Source organism: Ambystoma mexicanum, chromosome 3p, assembly GCF_040938575.1.
Source record: "Ambystoma mexicanum isolate Mex_15411 chromosome 3p, UKY_AmexF1_1, whole genome shotgun sequence".
Classification (NCBI taxonomy): Eukaryota; Metazoa; Chordata; class Amphibia; order Caudata; family Ambystomatidae; genus Ambystoma; species Ambystoma mexicanum.
Window position 1 is genome coordinate 1,154,659,161 of NC_090925.1, and position 20,833 is coordinate 1,154,679,993.

General features: G+C 48.3%; 1 protein-coding gene across 2 annotated transcripts in view; it reads right to left on the reverse strand.

Moving 5' to 3' along the window:
* Positions 1-16,053: 16,053 nt before the first annotated feature.
* PPP2CA (protein phosphatase 2 catalytic subunit alpha) overlaps positions 16,054-20,833 on the reverse strand; it is a 197,814-nt gene continuing 193,034 nt past the window's right edge. For both annotated transcript variants that reach the window (XM_069652553.1, XM_069652554.1), the window contains exon 7: positions 16,054-16,766. In XM_069652553.1, coding sequence (XP_069508654.1) covers positions 16,694-16,766 — 73 coding nt within the window. In that variant the 3' untranslated portion in view covers positions 16,054-16,693. The remainder of the gene's footprint in view (positions 16,767-20,833) is intronic.

Genomic DNA, 20,833 nt, shown 5'->3' on the forward strand with positions numbered 1-20,833 from the left:
CCTTTTCAGGATTGTCGGAGAAATGTCTCTGGGATGCAGATTTAGCAGGTGAGGCCTTTTCCTTCTTCTGTTCTCTTGTTCCCTTCCTTTGCAGGGGATTCAGGATGCTGGCAGGTGTGGCAGAAGTCAGGATGCAGGAGCAGACACGGTGAGCGTCCAGCTGCTAGATGCAGAACAACGCGAAGCACGTGTGGCTGATCGGGTGTGGTTTAAATAGCCTTGGAAGAAGTTCCTAGAATGTATCCTTCCTCCAATCAGGTATGTATCCTTCCCCGACCACGCCCAGGTGGTAAATGAGTCCCACAGGTAAAGTAGTTCCTTTCAGGCCTCAAGGAGGCCGGGGTTCTGTAGCATGGTCAGCATCAGGTAAGTGCACCCAAACACTTTCATAATGAGCCTGGCGCCATAGGCGCCAGGACGCTGTCCAAAGGGCCCCTATAAGGGGTTGCTGGGACCTTCCCCGGGGACTTGATGTCCGCTTTCGGGGACGCAGGGCCTGAGCCGGCTCCCCGGGAGCGGGCATCGTGACAGTGTCAAAGTACTGGGACCACTGAACTCTCAGGAGCCATTGCAAAGATCGCTTCTGCAGCCTGGCCTCTGGCAATAGAGAAATGTAGGCTGCCATGAGACATAACAGGCAGAGGAAGGAAGTCACTGGTAAGGTGGCATGGTTCTGGAACGTTGTACCATCTGTGCAACGCTGGCGACTTCTCAGAAGGAAAAGACTTACCTGCCCAAGTGTCTAAGACTGCTCTGATGAACTGGAGCCTCCGAGCTGGTGTTGTGTGGGACTTGTCCAAGTTCAGGGAGAAGCCCAGCCTGCTGAGTAGTGAATAGGTGTTCCCGAAATGGGACAAGACTTGTTCCGCCGAACTCCCTCAGATAAGCCAGTAATCCTTGTACAGAAACACATGAATGCTGATCTCCTAAAATGAGCCGCGACTTCTGCCATGAGCTTGGTGAAGACCCTCTCTGCAGAGGTTATTCCAAAGGGGAGCACCTTGAACAGATAGTGTGTGTCTCCTATGAGGAATCTCAGCAACTTCCTGTGCTTCTGATGTATGGGGCACATGAAATTAAGCGCCCTGAAGATCTATGGACACCAGCCAGTTCTGCAACTCGAGTGATAGGAACTATGTTGCCCTGCACATGAGAAGCACAAGCCTCTTGCCCCCTACTACGGTTTTGGGACCTGCAGTTAGTATAAACCACAGGCCTCCGCAACCCCAGCGAGGAAGGAAGGTTAGGTTCTCGTTGGATGGGTAAGGGGGAATGAGGAAAACTGGGTAGAGGGTGAGGTTGTGGGTAGGTAAGGGGTAGTTAATGATCTTCGCCCCTGCATTCCTTGTTGAGGCTACTGCCTCTTACTCTCATGCACACACTGCACACACCCCACAGTCCTCACTGGGACTACCACCTGTTTCTTCACAGACTATTGTTTCCCTAACGCTGCCAAGAAACGTTGCTGCAACACTTATAACAGTACACAATTCTGGCACTTTAAACGAACATGGCATATGTATTCAAGAAAGAAAACCTGGCTGCATGGAGTGTCCTTAGTGGTCTCCAAGCGCTGTTTTGGGTCTGTGGCGCAGTGGCTGCAGCAAAAAAGCCATGTGAGAGAGCCTTGAGCACAAGTTATTGCACAACATGAGAATGCTTGCTGAGAACAGTGAACATTATGGTGTGCATGGTTAGTGTAACGCTCTGGGTACAAGCTACGAGTGAACCGTTGATGCAGTACAGTTTCTATGATAGTCTTGGCGCTGCTAATAGCACTAGTGCCTTGGACCCAGCAATGGTCAAAGCGCAGGTTAGTTGGGGTAATGTTAGCATGCAGGGATGGAGCGGCCCCACTTTTCTGCACGCTGGCCAGGGGCTGGACCGATGCAGTAGGGGCTTGGCCCCATGCGCATGATCTCCTGCTCCGGTGCTCATGGAGTCCTTCCTCAGGAATTTGTTCAAAGCTCTGAGGTCCAGGATACGACAGACCTTCCCCCTTGTGGGATACTAGGAAATAATGGCGATACCAGCCTGACCCTCTCTGCTCGGGCGGTACCTCTTCCATGGCTGGGACCCTTCCGCAGCAGGGCTTGCAGTTCATCCTGGAGCTCCTGCTATGGTCGACAAGGAGGGGGCAAGGCCTGTCCGGGGGCCTTTGTAAAAAAAAAAAAAAAAAAAAAAAAAAAAAAGGCAGACCATAACTGCACCGCATGAGCTGCCGAGCTCAGGTAACAGAGGTAATCTCCTGCCAGTGGGCCCAATGCTCCGTCAACCATCCTCCAAACAGGGAATCGTGGGAAGAGAAATCAAAGTGGCTTTGAGGGCAGAGATCCCACACCCGCTGCTGGTGCAGTCTGCTGGCCTATAGAGGTGTCCCAGCCCCTTCAGGAGCACGGGAAACGCCTCTGTGCCTGCCCGACTTGCAGGAGCGGAGCTTCCTGCCGTAGGCGACGTAGCACCTATTGCCTCTGCCTCTCAAAGAGAAACTAATGACAGGTTTGGCTGGCTGCTGCACAGCTAGTCCGAGCAACTGTGCGGCAAGCTTGGACTTCTCCAAGAGCCATTGGACTTTGGGCCCAAGAGATTTTCCCCATCAAAAGCAATGTCGAGAAGCTTATTCTTGACATTGTGAGAGAACCCTGAGGAGTACAGGTAGGCCTACCTCATGAGAACTATAGCCGAGTCCATTGACCGTCCAACAGCCTGCCACGTGCAGCCCCGTCTGCAAAGACTGTCTGGCCACCTCCTTTCCGTCGTCCACTAACTGCAGGAAACCTTCCGCATCTCCCCATCAGGGATGTACTGGGCCACCACCTCAGGCTCAACCACCTTCCATAAGTCGAAAGAGTAGTTAGCAAAGCCACAGGAGACGTTGGTTCCCTTTAAAGCCATGCCCTAGAGGAAAATCTTTTCTTGGCTAGGGCATATTCTTTCTTGCCCTCCCATCTGTTGGCAAATTGGATGAAAAAGTGGCAGGCCTTGTGGACGCTGTGGCCGTCTGTACGATCAATCCTTCCGGTGTTGGGTGAGAGGAGAGACATGAGGGGATGTCCCCCTTGCTGGCCTATATTTTTTGGTAAGGTCAGAGTTCACCAGCAGTATGGTGCAAGGACACAGCCATAAGGTGGCAATGGGCCCAACGATCGCTGTGCTGAAAGGCGTAGCCCTTTCTGTGACAGGATCCTCATCAGTGATGTCTGCAAGGTCATAACATTGGACTGGCTGAGCTGGAGTGTTTAACCCCAGGGTAATCACTAGCCTATCAACTAGAGCCCTGAATTTTACATTGGTATGGGACTCTTGCATTTCGATGTCCAGAAAAGTGTCCCGTCCGCTTGCATTGTGCAGACCCTCAGCCAAGACCATCAGGTCCGCCTGGTCATCAAAATAGTCGGTACCACCAGGTGCCCGAGTAAATTGGGTCAACCTCGCCTTGATCATCGGTATGAAAATATTTGCCATAGAGCCGAAAATGTCACCTATATTTCGGTGCCAAAGACTGCTCAATGCCGATGGATTAGCAGTTGGCATTGATGGCTTAGCGGTCAGCTCAGTCAAGATTTTGGGCACTGATGGTGCAACGATAATCTGCGTTAGCGACGCACAAGAAGGTCCTGCCATTGGGGGCTGTAGAGTTTGGCGCCGAGCCTGAAGGCTCTGCCGATGCAGACAAAATTTGTTTCGCTATGGGGCCGGCGCTGCTGAAGCTATCAGTGCCTGATGTATTGGAGGGCATGTCGCACCCACAGCTGCCTTTTTGAACTTCTCATACATCTGGGACTCCCATTCGGCCCTGGACATCTGCCTAACATCATACTGCATTCGGAAGAAGAGTTTGATTTGCGCCAGTGTTTTTGGAGTCTCTTCTTGTGAGATGGAGTTGAGGACTGGCTCCGGGTATTGGACCACTTCTTGGTCTTCTGTCGATGCCCATCTTCCTTCTCCTCCAGGGTAAGCCCTTACGGTTCAGCCTCCGAGGACCAAACGGTCGACCGTGCTGGTGACTTGGAGGACGATCAGCTTAAAGCAAGCTTCACCACATGATCCCACTTGGATTCATCTTGCCGTAAGACTAACAACTCAGTGTCATGACCCGTGCCAAGGCACCACTCCTATCATGCGAGTCGTTCACTGACATTTTAGAGACACAGTCTGTGCAGCGCTTGAAACCAGAGATCCGGGGCATGGACATGGTCGCTTGCGTGACAGTATTCAACAAACGCTGAGTGAAAAAACATATGACTGAAGGATCACAGTGTTCCTCACAAGCAGCGTGTGGGAAAAAAGGAACCAAGGTACAGGGCGTAGTGACGCAGTAGATGTAAGACGCCCGACATATCAGCAGCCAACGATAGAGCACAGAGTCAAGACAGGTCAATCAGCAGCCAAGTCAAGGCCCACTATGCCCCCTGTCAACTTTTTTCCCCCAGCAGCTGAGGCTGGAAGTGGGTAGCTATTTAATGAGGAATCTGTGGGAGAAAGGCAATCCATTGAAATACATCGAGCCTCGATAGACTATAGACTGGAGGGAGGATATGGATCTTACCCAGATGGATTTTTTAAGGGGTGACGAGTTTGTCATACAGGGATGGACTGCGTGGGATGGGAGATGCATCTCAGGTGGATGGGATGCTGGAGAAGAGAAGTGTGTCGCATTTGGATGGAGTGTTGAGGGTGGGAAGAGTGTCTCGCTTCCATGAAAGTTAGAGGCAGGAGATTTATTGTACTTAGATGGACTGCCAGGGGTGAAAAATGCATTGCACCTAGAGGGATTGGTTGGGGACATAAAGTGCTGTCCTAGAATTGAATGCCGGGGACAGGGAAAGTATATCTCCTCGATGAATTGGTGGGCGTTTGACAGGGGGAGGTGCGGGGGGACGGTCGGTGGGGCGGTATGAGAGGGAGGATACATGCCTTGCACTAGAACCAAATGGTTGGAGATGGAAAATGTATCACATTTAGAGGGAATGTTGGAAAAACATTGCAAATAACCAACGGTACATAAAAAAAAAAAAAAAAAAAAAAAAAAAAAACTCACCTTCTCCATACACACCCTCAAACACTGAACTAAACACAGCCATACCACTACTGCACCACAAAAACCTCAACACCCAACATAAAACAAAGCATACACATACACACTTCAAACATGACCGCTACCAATAGAAAATTACCATGTCACTCACCGTAGTGACCACCTTACTCCTAGTCCCCTTTCCTCCATACTTGTGGGACATCTCTCCGTCCTGTGGGACGGGACCAGAGCACTTTGTAAAAAGCATCCACATTTTTTTCAAAAATGTGTCCCTCTTTCCAGTGCGGGGCCCGGCATGCGGCCGTAACCCCGCCCACCTTGGCTGCGCCCCACGCATCGCCCATCAGTCCTTTTCTATCGCAGAGTCCAAGACCCATTAGCAATAACAGAGGAACCTTATTAGAGGGGACGGCGGGCGGGCGTATGGAGGAAAGGGGACGATGGACTAGGAGTAAGGTGGTCACTACGGTGAGTAACCTGGTACTACTCCTACGTCCCGTCCCCTTTCCTGCATACTTGTGGGAGATTCCCAAGCACTCCTTACAGGAAATATGGGTGGATGGAAATACCCCTTACTGAAATAGGTTCTTTAGCGCAGCCTGACCAAACTGAGCGTCAGCTCTAGAGCTCATATCGAGGCAGTAATGCTTACATAAAGCAGATGGGGAGGCCCAAGTAGCCGCCTTAGCGATGGACTCCCAGGGAACATACTTCTGAAAAGCAACCGCGGCTGCCTTGCCCCGCACCAGGTGTGCATGGATACCTTTAGGAGGTTTCAGCTTTTGGACGGTGACTCTGTGATATAGACGGCAATCCATCTGGAAATAGATGCTTTAGACGCCGGCCTGCCCTGAGGGTTACTGAAGGTCACAAAAAGTTGGGAAGAACTCCGAAGCTCGGAAGTCCTGTCCAGGTAGAACTTAAGAGCTCTTCGGACATCCAGGCAGTGTAGAACCCTTTCCGCCTCCGAGGCAGGGTTTGGAAAAAAGACCGTAAGGGAAATCGACTGATTCAGATGGAACTCGGTCACTACCTTTGGTAGGAAAGCTGGATTCACCCGAAGGACTACCTTGCCCTTGTGAAAGACCAAGAAAGGATGCTCCACCGACAATGCCTGGAGCTCACTCACTCTCCTCGCTGACGTAACGGCGACCAGAAGAGACACTTTCCAGGACACGTACTTGAGGTCAACCGTAGCCATTGGCTCAAAGGGTTTATGGCACAGCGCCGTCAGGACTACATTTAGGTCCCAAGATGGGTGCGGACTACGAACCGGAGGGTAGATGCGTGTCAAGCCAGCAAAATGTCTCTTCACCACCAGGTTAGTTAAAGAATAAGAACACCGGTCTGTAGAGAGGTAAGCAGAAACCGCTGAGAGATAAGTCCTGCAAGACAGAACATGAACCCCCCCCCCCCCCGACTCTGCTAGGGAGGATACTAAGGACAGCACCGTGTCAATCATTGCCACCCTCGGGTCCAATTCTTTCTCCAAACACCAATGACAGAACCTGAGCCATTTACTCTTGTATTGGGATCTGGTCGAGGGTTTCCTGGCTAACCTGGATAATGCGCATGTTATCCGCAGACAAGCCCAAACGCTCTAGAGACTTGAACTCAGGCACCATACCATCAAGTTGAGCGATTGTGGGGAGGGGTGCCACATCTGTTGTTCCCCTTGGTGAAGAAGATCGGGAGTTACTGGTAACCTGATCGGCAGATACACCGACAGGTGTTGAAGTTCTGAAAACCAAAACCTGGCCGGCCACCACAGAGCCATCAGTAGAAGAGAATAGTTGACAGAGCTCTTCAACTTCCAAATTGCTCGATGAACTAGGGGAAGAAGCGGGAAGGCGAAAGCTCTCATGTTGTGCCATGGAATCTCGAGAGCGTCCCTGAGAGGAGGCTCCCAGCCCCCTTCTGGAGGCGTACTGAGGAAGCTTCTTGTTTACCGCTGTGGCGAAGAGGTCCACCTCCGGTGTGCCCCAACGCGAGAAAATCCATGAGGATCTCCGCCTTCAACTCCGACTCGTAGCTGACCACTGTCCGCCGGCTGAGGGCATCCGCAGTGACATTCAGCTGGCCCGGGATGTGCACTGCAAGCAGCCAGACCCCATGAAGCACAGCCCACTCCCAAATCTGGATGGACAGGTCCACGAGAGGGGGAGACTTCGTTCCCCCTTGCTTGTTTATGTAATACATTGATACCACATAGTCCTTTCTTATGCCGACCACCTTGTTGACAATGAGCGGTCTGAACGTCTTGAGCGCCAAAAAAAAAAAAAAATCGCCAGAAGCTCCAAATGATTTATGTGCAGGAGCTTGTCCTGAGGCGACCAGAGGTCAGAGTCTTGAAGATCTAACGTCGCACCGCACCCCAAAAGGGAGGAGTCCGCCGTGATCGTCACCATGGGGGCTGGGTCCTGAAACCCTGCGCCCACCGACAGGTTGCTGAGAGACGACCACCAGTCCAGGTCCACTCTCATGGAATCCGGAATCATTATCCGCTTGGAATCCGGGTCCACAGCCTGACGCCAGGAACTCCAAAGAGCCATCTGGGTCTGTCTCATCTTGAGACGAGCAAGAGGAAGAGCCAGTACACATGAGGTCATGAGACCCAGAAGCCTCCGGAACCACCAGGCCGGCATGCTCTCCGACTGCGCAAACATCTGACACGTGGCCAACAGATCCGCCATTCTGTCCCCAGTCAGATACACTCGGCAGTCGATCGTGTTCCAACGAAAACCCAGGAAAGTCAGGTCCTGTGAGACTGTCAGAGGATTTCCGCCAGTTCACCGACAACCCAAGATGGAACAGGAGCTGAAGGAGACACTGGAGGTTGCCCACTGCTGTCAACAGACAAGGGCTGCAGAGGAGCCAGTCGTCCAAATAGGGATACACATGGATACCCTGGAGACGAAGATAGGCCACAATCACCGACATCTTCGTGAAGACACGCAGCGCCAAACAGAGGCCAAAAGGAAGCACCCGAAACTGGAAGTGCTCCTCTCCCAAAGAGAAGCGGAGGTATCTCCTGTGAGGATTCCAAATCACGATATGCATGTACCCATCCTGAAGATCCACCACGCTGAGCCAATCGCCCATCTGCAAAGAGGAGCGAATCTGGCTGGGCGTGATCATCTTGAATTTCTCTTGGGGGTAGGAAAAGATTGAACTGGGAAAGGTCTAGGATGGTGCGCAGGCCAGCCTGGTTAGGTTTGAGCACCGTAAAAAGCCAGGAATAAAAACCCTCCCCTCGCTCCCCAAGGGGAATGGGTTCCACAACTCTGAGGTGCAGAAGTTTCTGAACCTTGGCCCTGAGGGAGGGTGAGCCTGACAGCTGAAAAGGAGGGTTGAGGGGTGGGGCAGGGGGCAAAGGTAAGCGGAAGCCCGCTCGAGCGACTGACAAGACCCATCCGTCTTCTGTGATGGTCTGCCACGCCTCCCAATGAGACGCAATGCGTCCTCCCACCGGGGTCTCGTGCAAGCTTGGAAAACCTTCATTTGGCAGGCTTATCGGAGGCGGTGCCACCTGAACCTGATGAGGAGGCTGAGGAGTGGGAGAAAAACCGCGTATGCTGTTGTCTATGGCAGTTATTCCCCGCAGGAGTATCCACTCTGCGAGATTTGCAGTCGAGGAAGCCCCTAAAACCAGAGGAAGGTCGACTTTGCGACAATGGTCTTTGAGACTTGAAAGGGGCTTTAACCAGAACAGACAATGATTTAGCCGTCCGAGTGCTATCTTTGGTTCTGGTGAGCTCTACATCAGTAGAAGAGTGAAAAAGCTCCTTACCATCGAATGGCAGGTCCAGAACTTTGTCTTGCACTTCCTTCGAAAACTTAGTGGCATGCAGCCATGCTTGCCGCGAGGTATCAACCCCAAGCATAAGGCCCCGAGCCGAGGTGTCTACGTGATGAGCCACAGCCTCCAGGAGATCCTGGGCCAAGACCCTGGCATCGGAAAGGCCCCCTCTGAAATCTTCCAACTTCGACCGGAATGTGCTCCTCAAACTCAGACAGACCTTTCCACATCCGCATGTTAGCTTCCGCCAAAATCAATTCTGCATTGGCCTGCCTGAACTGCAAGGCCGAATTGGCAAAGATTTTCCTCCCAAGGAAGTCCAGGAGCTTGTCCTCTTTTCCCAAGACCCGAGTAGCTGTTGCGGAGGAGGATGCTGCAGGCCTGGATTGCAACGTAGCTGCAGCCACCACTGTGGAGGAGGGAGGAAGGCAGACAAGACGACAAAGCCACTTCTTCCGAAGTATGCAGCCTGTACCTCGTGTCAATCTTTTTATTGACAAAAAGTCCTGAGTGTGGCTTTTCCCAAACTCTTCGGACCTCAGCCAGAACATCCTTCTACAAGAACAGGCCGGTACGCTCCAAAGGAGACAAGGTGAACGCCCCAGAAAGCACGCCCTCCTGCGGAGCAGGTGCCTCGGGCACCGGAACATCTAAAACTCATCAACAGCAACCTAGAACAACCATAGACTGGACTCCCACAGGCAGGAACACAAACCGAAGGAACTCTGAGAAGAGAAAAATTCCTCTACCTCACTCCATACCTAGCAGACAAATGGCAACCACGGCAATCCAACCCAACATCAGAAGCAGCAACATCAATCAACCTAACACAAGCAAGTAGAAGGCTGACCAAAACAAACAGACGACCGACCCAACAACCCCCTACTTCACCAAAGCAACAGGAACTTCCAATCAACCACAACCCCCGGAAGACAAACCCGATGAAAACACAAAAAACCCAAGACAAAACCTAGAAGAACTCTTCGAAGACGCTGACACCCCAAACTTCGCAGCCCAACAAGTGACCGACCAAGAAGGAAACCTCAGCACCGAGCGGAAGATGACCACGCCAAAACCCAAACCAAACCTCCAAACTTCACTGCAATCTAATAAACACAAGATCCATGTCAAAACACTCAGATCTTCGACCTACTCGACGACAACGGCATTGACATCCTGTTCATCACAGAAACATGGCTGGACGACAACTACAAAATCACACTCCAAAGCTGCCTTCCGACAGACTTCAAATGCCTACAATTAAACAGAAAAAACAAAAAAGGAGGAGGTATTTCTATAGCATTCAAAGAACACCTGAAAATAAAAACTGACAAACCACTCAACATCCTCAACTGCGAAATCATGGTAATACACCTAACAGCGAGCTCAAAAACAACATCACATTCATCCTGGTATACAGACCACCAACATATGATGCAACATTCGTCGATAACTTCATTGAAGCCATCACCAATTTAGCCATCAACCACGAACACCTAATCATCCTGGGGAACTTCAACATCTGGTTTGACGACAGCCACACCAACTCCCAAAACTCACGACAACTAGTCAAAGGAGCAACGCACTCGGCAGGTCACACCCTAGACGCAATTTTCGCCGAAGAAAAACTCATCACCACGGCACAAATACTATGGAGCGACCATCTCATCATCCCATTCGTGATCACTCTGCCTACCCAAGCCTACATCCAATACCCGAAACTCACAACCACCACCAAAAGAAACTGGAAGCACGTCAAAAAAATAAAAAAATGGAACCTATTTGAACAACTGGAATTAACGAAACCCTCAACTACAGAACTAGAGCTAGCTGACCTAGACGGCAAAGTAGAGATACTGCACAAATGGATTGCAGATACGATAGATAAGATCGCCCCGGAAAAACCGTTCATCCCATCAAAAAAAAAAAAAAAAAAAAAAAAAAAAAGCGCAATGGCAAAATGGTTCACCCCACTATTAAACGACATGAAAAAGGAAAACAGAAAGATGGAATTGGAATGGAGGAAAGAACACAACCCAGAAAAAAAAAAAAAAAAAAACCAGAAACAAATCCGTGCATACAAGAATGAAATTCAAAAGGCAAAGAAATGACATTACGGTGACAGAATCAACAATGCCGCCAACACACAAAAATAAATGTTTAGCATCATTGAAGAAATGAGAAACCCACCAGGCTGTGATAACACCCCAACCCCCTCAGAAAAACTATGCAACGACCTGGCAGATCACTTTAAAAAAAAAAAAAAAAAACGACATCGTCAAACCATACAAAAGCGACCAACCAACCACAACATACAACCCAACAAACCCAACTCGGAACCACAACACAAAGCTTTCCTGAAATATCAGCAGAGGCATTCGCAATGCTGGTTAAACGAAGCAAGAAAGCGGGATCACCCATGGACCCATGTCCCCCAGACATCTACAAATCAATCTCCAGCAGAACATTACAGAAACCTTCTAAATCGATCACTATCAACAGGGACTGTACCGAAGATCTTCAAATCAGCATACATCCAGCCACTCCTCAACACAAGTGGTGACGTAGATGACCTTTCCAACTACAGGCCAATCTCTAACATCCCCTACCCAGCGAAACTTATAGAAACCTACTATATAAACTAACCCAAGAACACGTAGAAAAACACCACCTGCTGGACCAAGCTCAAATCGGTTTCAGACCAACGAGAGGAACGGAAACAGCACTACTATCCATCTGGGACGACCTCAAAACTAACGCAGACTCAAACACTACTTCAGCCCTTATTCTGCTCGACCACTCCGCAGCCTTTGACACAGTTAGCCACAACACCCTGACCAAAAGACTAGAAAGCATAGGCATAACAGACACAGCACTACGCTGGACCAAATAATTCCTAACAGAACAGAAACCGTATGGATAAAACCTTTGAAATCCACTCCACGAGTAAACGATTGTGGAGTACCACAAGGATCATCACTATCTCCACTATATTTCAACATCTACCCGACTCCGGTCATCAGAATCTTCAAAAAAATACAACATTACCTGTTACAACTACGCAGATGACACTGAGATCATCTACAAAATCAAAGACACCGATGCTGACCATTCACCCCTTACCGACTGTCTAAAAGAAGTCTTCGACTGGATGGATGCCAACAACCTGAAAATCAACTCAGGAAAGATAAATCATGATCGTATCCAAAGACCAAGAGAACTAAACCACCATCATATGGCCTACGGAAATGGGAAACGCACCAACACCATCGAAGGTATTAAAAAATCTGGGAGTCCTAATGGACAACTACCTAACCCTGGAGCCACAAATAAATGCATCAGTGAAGAAATGCTTTTTCCTCCTCCGGACGGCAAGAAGAATTCTACCTTTCCTCTCATTCGCGCACAAAACACTCACTATCGTCGCCCTAATCATGTCTAAAATAGACTATGCAAACAGCCTCTACCTCGGAATACCTGAATACCTCCTGAAGAAACTGCAACGGATCCAAAATGCAGCAGCAAGACTACTCCTCAAACTATCCAGAAGAGATCGCATCACTTCAGCCCTAAAAACCCTACACTGATCGCACAGGGCAATCAGCGGACAAGGAGCAGAATTCCTACAAAAGAAAATAACAGTCTACAAACCAACGAGACCCCTCCGATCGAGCAACGAAATCCACCTGTAACTCAAACCATACCTCGAGAAAAAACTTGGAGGCACCTCTTTCTACCACTTAGCCACAAAAACCTGGATCATCCCAAAGGCAATAAGAAACACTGAAGATCACTTAAAATTCAGGAAATCACTAAAAACCTGGCTCTACAACACCACAGACTAAACCTGAAAAACGAAACTGGTAAAAAGGATAACTAAACCGAAAAGACACGGACAACCCTGACCGGGGAGAGGAAAGCCCACGGCAGCTGAACGGGTGACACTGGATAGACACGAACACAGGCGGCACGCACGAAGACTGAGTCAACTAACCCAGACAATCCCACCAACACTTTCGCCCGACCCTTGATTTAATTACCGCCAGGTACCACATTGGTGTGGAATTACCGACACATTGACAATCTTCCCACTACCTGAGAGGTTGTCTTTGGCAGATGCACTGGCCACTAGAGCCTAAATGGAGGATAAGGGGAGCTAAGAGAGAGCATGTTAGAGGCGGAGACTAGAGGAGTATGGAACCTGTATGCCAGTCAGACGCAGATCAGGACAGAGCCGCAGCAGGGGAACTACGGTGGTGATAACGTTAAAGGACATTTGTACCGCGCACTAACATCATGTCCAGTACCCGGTCATGAAAGGCTCGGATAGAGCAGGGAAGGTCCTTGTTGTCCTGATCGCCTTGAGGGTCATCTGACAGGTCAGGATCTTGCTGAGCCGTGTCAGGCACTGCCTTGTCCACTGGGGACAATGGTGGCAAAGGCGGAAGCGCAGGGGGAGGCACCACGGGCAAGGGAGGTGCCGGCAGGACCACCGCCGGAACGGGTGGAGCCGAAGGCACAGGTGGACATATCTCCTTGAAAAGCCCTATGAAATATTCCCTCATGGGGTCGGTGCGCATAAGCGCTTGAAATTTACTGAAAAAGGCATCCTCAGGAGATTGTTCGGAACCTGAGGAGGCCTCTCATGAGGTGGACAAATCCAGGGACGTAACGGGGAAGGGTGCCACACCGGCCCCTCCGCTGACGTATCCACATAAATCAAGGGAGCCACCCCCGCGGGCAACGAAACATTGTGCGGAAGAGGCATCCGGGCGTTCCAATCATAAACCGGCCGGTAAGGATGCGCATAAGGGACCTTAGGTTCACCCAATGAACCGAACCCTACACCAGGGGCCGATGGCGTAGTTGTCGGGGTAGTACCTAAAATAGCCGCCGTGGTCGTGGCGGGAACGGCCGCCATTTTGTCCTCATCTGAGGGGAACTGAGGCAGGTGAGGAAGTGAGGCAGGGGTCCCAGTCAGGGGTCTTAATTTTAGCCTTAACATAAGGAACCTTGGCAGAGCCGGTACAATGAGGCCTGGAATGTTTCTGCAACATACCAACCGCCAACTGAGCCTTCGAAGGAAGGGCCTCGGCACTGCCGGTAAAAGAAGAAACTTTCTTCTTTGCCCCCTCAACAGATCTGGTGTCACCACAAGAGCGGGAACGGTGAGCAATCGCTTTCACCGACAGGGCCTTGCCCGGCCCCTGAGAACTGTTGGTAGCCTTAGCCTCTGTACGAGGGACCTCGGACCTAGGCCCGGTAGAAGCCTTATCTGCACGGGTCTCAAACATCCGTTCGGTAACCTCAAGACCAGCCAAGACCTCGGGGCGCACCCCGGTTTTGTTTGAGGGAAGCCGAAAGAGCGGCCTCAGAGCAAGCTCTGGTACCCCATGACTCAGTAGAACTGGGTCTACAAACAGCCCCACCGGAGGGGCCTCGGAACGTACTCTGGTGAACACAGGCCCCTTACGGAGACCCTCGGAGAAAACTCTGGTAGAATTATTAGGCCCGACAGGCACCTCAGGGCGAACCCCGGTAACAGAGCGATCAACGCCCCTCCCAGCCCGAGAGGAACCCGGAAAGGTATCCCCCGGCCGGGGTGCTCTGAAAAGTAAAGAACTTACCGGGTGTTTTTTCTTCTCGTCGATGAACGCCTGAAAATGAGAAGTTCGTCCGAACACCACCTCCCACTGCTCCAACCGACGATGTGCCCGGACCGAAAGGGAGTCACAATAAAAACAGGAGTTCAAACGGTGTTCCGGACCCAAACCCTCGAAAAAAAGAGAATGGGGAGTTGCTCTCGCGAAGCAACGGTGACACGATGAACAGTCTGGAAAATCTAGTTTAAAAGACAGACTAGTAAACGAGCGCTAGCGAGAGCCAGAGGGGAAAACAGGGAAGAAAGTCTGAGGATGCAAGTGCGTCCGGCCCCGATCGTGCGGAGAAAAGGACTGATGGGCGATGCGTGGGGCGGAGCCAAGGTGGGCAGGGTTACGGCCGCGTGCCGGGCCCCGCGCAGGAAAGAGGGACACATTTTTGAAAAAAAATGTGGATGCTTTTTACAAACTGCTCCAGTCCCGTCCCACAGGACGGAGAGATGTCCCACAAGTATGGAGGAAAGGAGACGGGACGTAGGAGTATGCACTGCCACTGAGTGACCGGTTTCACCTTACTGAAGCTGCCAACAGCACATCAGCTCTTTTGCTCTTCTCCCTCTCAACCCCATTAACAAACTCTGCAACCCTCCTACCATTGCAGATCCGCCAGAGTGCCACAAGATCACGCAAGTGGCGATAGTGCGCAGTACAAGACCCATTAACATCTACACCCTTACTCAGCCTTTTCTGGTGCAACATCTCCCCCCCCTCCCCCCATCTCAACCCTACCCTGACAAGCATGTTGAAGTTATTTCGAATGTTAAAAATAGAATAAGAGTTTTATGAAAATACATAAAAGTACTGTTTCATAAGCAAATGTGATTATATGCTATGAACACCAAAGCTATAAAACATGGGTTTTGATTTTGGGAAACCAAACCACCTGCAAGTTACCCACAAGGATACACTTGTTCTTTCTCAATATGAAAGTAAGATTATCAGGAAGCAAATTACTAGTCAAATTAAAAAGGAGGGACCATTCTGCCACATACAGGTACTACAGTAAACAAAACTGCATCACAGCACTCAAATAACAAGGGAACCCACATTTAAGAACATTTTGTCAAGTAATAAAACATGTATGCTCCATCTTTCGTAGCTTTCTTATTCTGGTCTACAATAAGGACAAAATGTTGTTTATCACTATGCTGGCCAAACATATCCATTTGGTATAGTGGCGAAGACTTAATGGACGAAGGATCTTGAGAAATCATGAGACAACCACAAATCAACTGGAAATCAGACTTTGAAGGATCATGCAAGGATTGTTAAAGGAAGAGTGACTCTGTAGAGCACAAGATATCAACACAAGCACTTCATTCTGTTCAAAAGGATTCTTATGCCCAGTTTTAAACTGACCTACTTCAAAATCATACGATGCAGCACTGAACATTCCGAAGGGAAGAAATAAGTGGGTCACTACTGTGCAGAAAATGTATGTTTTTCAATTGGGGTTTAAACATTATAAGAACTTGCCATTCTGAGTGTTCGGGGGTACAAGACCATTTAGGCCATCAGTTGATATTCAGATAAAGATTTCATTTTCCCCCCAAGGATTTTGTTCACAAGTTTATTATGAAAAAATACTGCAGAACTTCTACAGTAACATTGTGTTACAGAAAGAATAGTTGTTTTCAAAACAACTTTGAGTCTAGACAAGAACAATGAAATTCCAAGTAATGATGGAAAGTAAAATATAAACAGAGTGGAGACAGAAACCAATACAATTAAATAGTATTCCCTGAAAACAAACAAAACAAATCATAAGAGGAGGCCTTGTATGTTTATTTTAAAATGTTCTCTAGGCTCCAATGATTTACTGATGCTATCCTTACCTACAGTCATGCCGAGTATACCTAAATGGAAAGTTCATTGTATTTACGAGGTGTTAATGTTTACATCTTAACTGTTGCAGTCTTTGAGAAAGCAAAAGTAACTACAAATAGTGCTGTGCCAGAAACTATTTTCCTGACCAACAATGTCACACTTCAGCATGCAATGGACTGGTTCTTCCTAAGGAGGTCACAGCTGTTGAGGCGGCTTTGCATTCTAATATGGCACATCTTTTGGTCCATGTGAAAACAGTCAGTTTATGAATGTTAAACTATTTTCTGACACGTTGAAGTTACTGTTGCTCTTCCCATGTTCTTAAGGTCAAAATATGGTTCATGGCAATACTGTACAAGTGTAAAATCTCTACAGGAAGTAGTCTGGAGTACGGCGAGTAACATGAGGTTCCCCTCTGCGTGGTGCTGGATCAAACTGCAAACTGAACAGACAAAGTTACTAAGTATTCTCACCATATCATTTCATATCTTTATACAACTATCTAAAACAAAACCTTACAAGGCTTAATATTTCCTATCGCCATATCCACCTCACCCAAAATGTTCATTTGCTTTGCAATGTACATGCCAATTCTGATCCTAGGATGTATCGGTTGCAGTATTCCACAGTAATTAAACACAAGGTCAAATTAACATTGAAGGCCATCTAAGATGCAACTGGTTTGATCAGTGAGTCATGCTAATTTCTCCAGCTTTTTGATGTTTATTAAAAGGCTTTGCGTGAAAGATCGCAATATTCTAAGTGGACTACTGAAAATATAAAGGATTCCTTGCATTTCTCTCCATTGCTATGTTGTCATTCACATTAAAGCGGGAGTCGTATTGACATTTATAAAGTGCCGTACACAATATTATAAAAACTGTACTTAAACATTTCACAATGGGAACAGTACAGTATTGTCAGCTGAAAATGTATACAATTAGTTATTAGAAAGAAGCGAAAGGAGATTGAGATGGGAGCGAACAATGTGAAACCAAGGTGAGGAGCAGACCGAGAAGGGCAGGAAATTCCAGTATTTAGGGGCAAAAAGGGAAAAACGAAAACAAGGGGAGCGGCACATCGAGGTTTAGGGACACAAAGACACCAAGTAATTGGGAATGAAGAGTTAGGGTAGTGGAATCGAGGGAGACCAGGAAGGAGGGAACTTGGAGCAAGACCATGGAGACATTGCTACACAATATATAGGAAGTGAAATAGAAGGCTAGTGTGGAATGGGAGAAAAGAGATGGAAGAGAAGATTAATAGAGGAGCGAGAAGTTACAGAAAAAAGACAGATAGCAGAATTATAAACCGAGCTAAGCGAAGTGCAAAAAGCACAAATGAATCCATGATTGATGGCTATGAGACATTGGAATGGAGGGCATCAGAAAATAAGAAAGTAACGAAGAAGTACAGAAACATCCATGAAGTGGCATTTAGAGGTGAAAGGCTGTGCACAGTACAAAAAGGAAAGCCATATATTTGTAATCAAAATAGATAAGTCTCAATCACAGGATGCCCTATATGATATATTTTATTTATATCACGCTCATACATAGGTGTTTCAGAGCGTGAGAAGGGAGGGGAACAGGGGAGAACAAAACAATTATCTCACTAGGCCCAGTGACATTGAGAATGTGCAAGTGCATATGGGAGGGGAAAAGTGCATGGAAGGGGGAGAAGTGGAAAGTGCAGAACAAAGGAGAAACAGGATAAATAAAAATAAATAAATAAATTCAACAAAAGTGGTAGTGCAGCCAAGTGGCAAGTGGCGAGTTTAAGGCAGCAGACAAGGTGGGTCTAAGTGTAGGAGGGAGGGAAAAAAAAGGGTGGCTGTACGGGTACAGATACAGACCCCAGTGCAAGGGGTAGCCCGGAGTCAGTGCGGTAGGGTGGCAGGGTGAGCAGGAACCTGGGACCAGAGGACAGATGGTGTCCAGGTGCACAGTGCCAAAAGAAACAGATCAGCAGGGGAGAGGGGGGCGAAGGCAGAAGCAAAGAGGAAGGTCTTGAGGTGCTTCCAGAACCGGAGATGGTTTTCCTCACGTTTTAGAGTGGCTGGGAGGCTGTTCCAGAAGGAGACCGAAGCCGAAGACCGATCTACCCCAGCTCGTTTCTTAGAAAAACGACTGACCCTGAGGGAGTCAGAGGAGCAAATCGCTTGAGGGGGTGGGGGGCTATTTACGGAGGGATTTTGGGATAAATATGTATATCAGCATTAAGTGGCTTTAAAAGATGTAGGTTTAAGTGACTAGATGGGATCAGGGGCGTGAAATTCATGATTTTGATGCCGTTGCCAGTGTTTTAATGCATAGAAAACAATTCAAAATCAAATATTCTAGGGTGGTGTGGATTCTATAGCCCCAACATTCAGTTTCATGTTCAGATATATGGAGACAGTGTCTCAAAGCCAGTCACGCGACAGAGCCCATCACAGACACATTGGCTAGCGCAGTCCTTAACACAGTAGACTACCTGAAACAATACAAGACGCCCAACTTGGAGAAGAGCTGGGTAGACAGGAGAGTGTCGAAGTCTGGGAAGCCAAAAAAACGACTACTGATAAGGCCCACCAGTCTCTGTAGATGTTTTTTCATACCAGCAGATGAAGGGATACTTGCAACCTCTTGTGTGGATTGGGCCAGGGCCTGCAAGTCGCTATTTTCAAACAGGGGTCCTAGGTGGAGGACCTACATTTTGTCAGTTCAATGCAGATTGTAATGTTGAAGACTGGGGAAGCACTTGGCTTGGTTCTGCCTGCAATCTTAAAACACAACCCAGGACCTGCTTATGTTTGATTTGGGGGCTGTGGTTGAAAGGATTTTGGGAGAAGCTTACTTCTAATGACTTAAAAATGCAGTGCACAGTCTTCTGTTCTGACAAGGAATGCAGTGACTGGGTTTTTGGCTACAGATCCTCAAGTCCTCCTGCTGCAAAATCATCATCTGGGCTGAAGTACTATGCTGGCTTCCGCATTTACCTTAAGCATCTTGTGATTCATGTGTAGTTTTGGAGCGTTTGTTATTGATTTCTCGTCCAGTTCACCCAGGCCCACTGCTGGAATCCTCCTAGGATGTCTTCTCTGAAGTCCCTGGACCCTCAACTAACATACTTACTTGTTTGACCAGTCTTCCTCTGTAATTCTGAACTTTGCCGCAACTGAGCCCCATCTCACCCTGCTTACAGCGGGCTCTTAGACCACGAGGGTCCCTCTTCTGCCTCCGAGAGAACATGTACTAGTATTGGGAACAGCTGGGTAAGGGGTAAGCCTTGAAAAGTAAAACAAGTGTTGAAAAGTTTATTTACTTGTAAATGAGTCGGTAACTAACTCTCGGAGTGAATAGTTACAAAAAAGTTATTACCTTAGAGCTGGTTTGCCATCCGCAACAGTATATATAGGATTTACTTACCTTGAATAAGCTGGGTGCCTACATAAGTGTTCTCAAATCTTAATTTCCTTAGAAACGGTTTCACCCTTCTAATAGAAAGTAGGTAAAGGGTTAAATTACTCACCTGTAAATTGGGTTCCCCTCTTCCCAAAAGTAATGCTATTGGTTTCACTTTATTATACCGGTTAGGATAATTGTACGAGTGTCCCCAATTGGGTCTGGCTTCCCCTGACTTGCTGTTAGCCTGTAGAGAATTAGTCTGCCTAGGTCATCTTTACCTTTTAGGTTGCTGGTAGCTCCTAACAAAAGTATGACAATGCATTACTTACCGTAAAAGCATTTCTGATGGTTGGATCTGCTTAGATTCACATGTTGTGCATAGTCCGACATCCAGTGGTCACCGCGGAGTATTGCATTTTGTTTTTCGTAGTCGAAAAGGGGACGTCGACAAGGCGTGTCTGTAACACTATCCCTATAGTGACGTGCAGTGTACCCACAACCCCTCACGCGTCGAGGTCCCTCGGTTTGTATTTTTTCTGCCCTGAGGGAGCCTTCTATACGTGAGTGAGTACAGAAAAGAGAGCGAGATGTAGAAAAATGTCTATGTTCCTTCCATCCGAACGGGGAGGAAGGGTGGGCGCATGTGAATCTAAGCAGATACAACCATCAGAAATGCTTTTACGGTAGGTAATGCATTGTCTACTGATGTTTGTTAATCTGCTTAGAATCACATGCTGTGCATAGACTAGCGAGCAGTACCCGGAGTTGGAGGTGGTTTGTGAGAAGGAACAGTAGAGAAAAGATGTCTTAATACTGCTTGTCCCACCTCAGATCTAGAGTGAGCATCTAGACAGTGTTTTGTAAAGAAGGTGTGTACAGAACTCCAGGTTGCCGCTTTGCAAATGGACTCAAGGGGAACGTTTGCAATGAAAGCTATGGATGCCCCAGTGCCTCGAGTAGTGTGCTCTTTGCTTGAAGGGTAGTTCTCTCTTAGCAAGAGTGTAACAGAGTGATGCATTGAACAATCCATCTAGATATAGTCTCTTCCTGCTGCCACCGAGACAAAGAACTGATTAGTCTCTCAGTGGCCTAGTTCTTTCCATATAAAACATGACAGCTC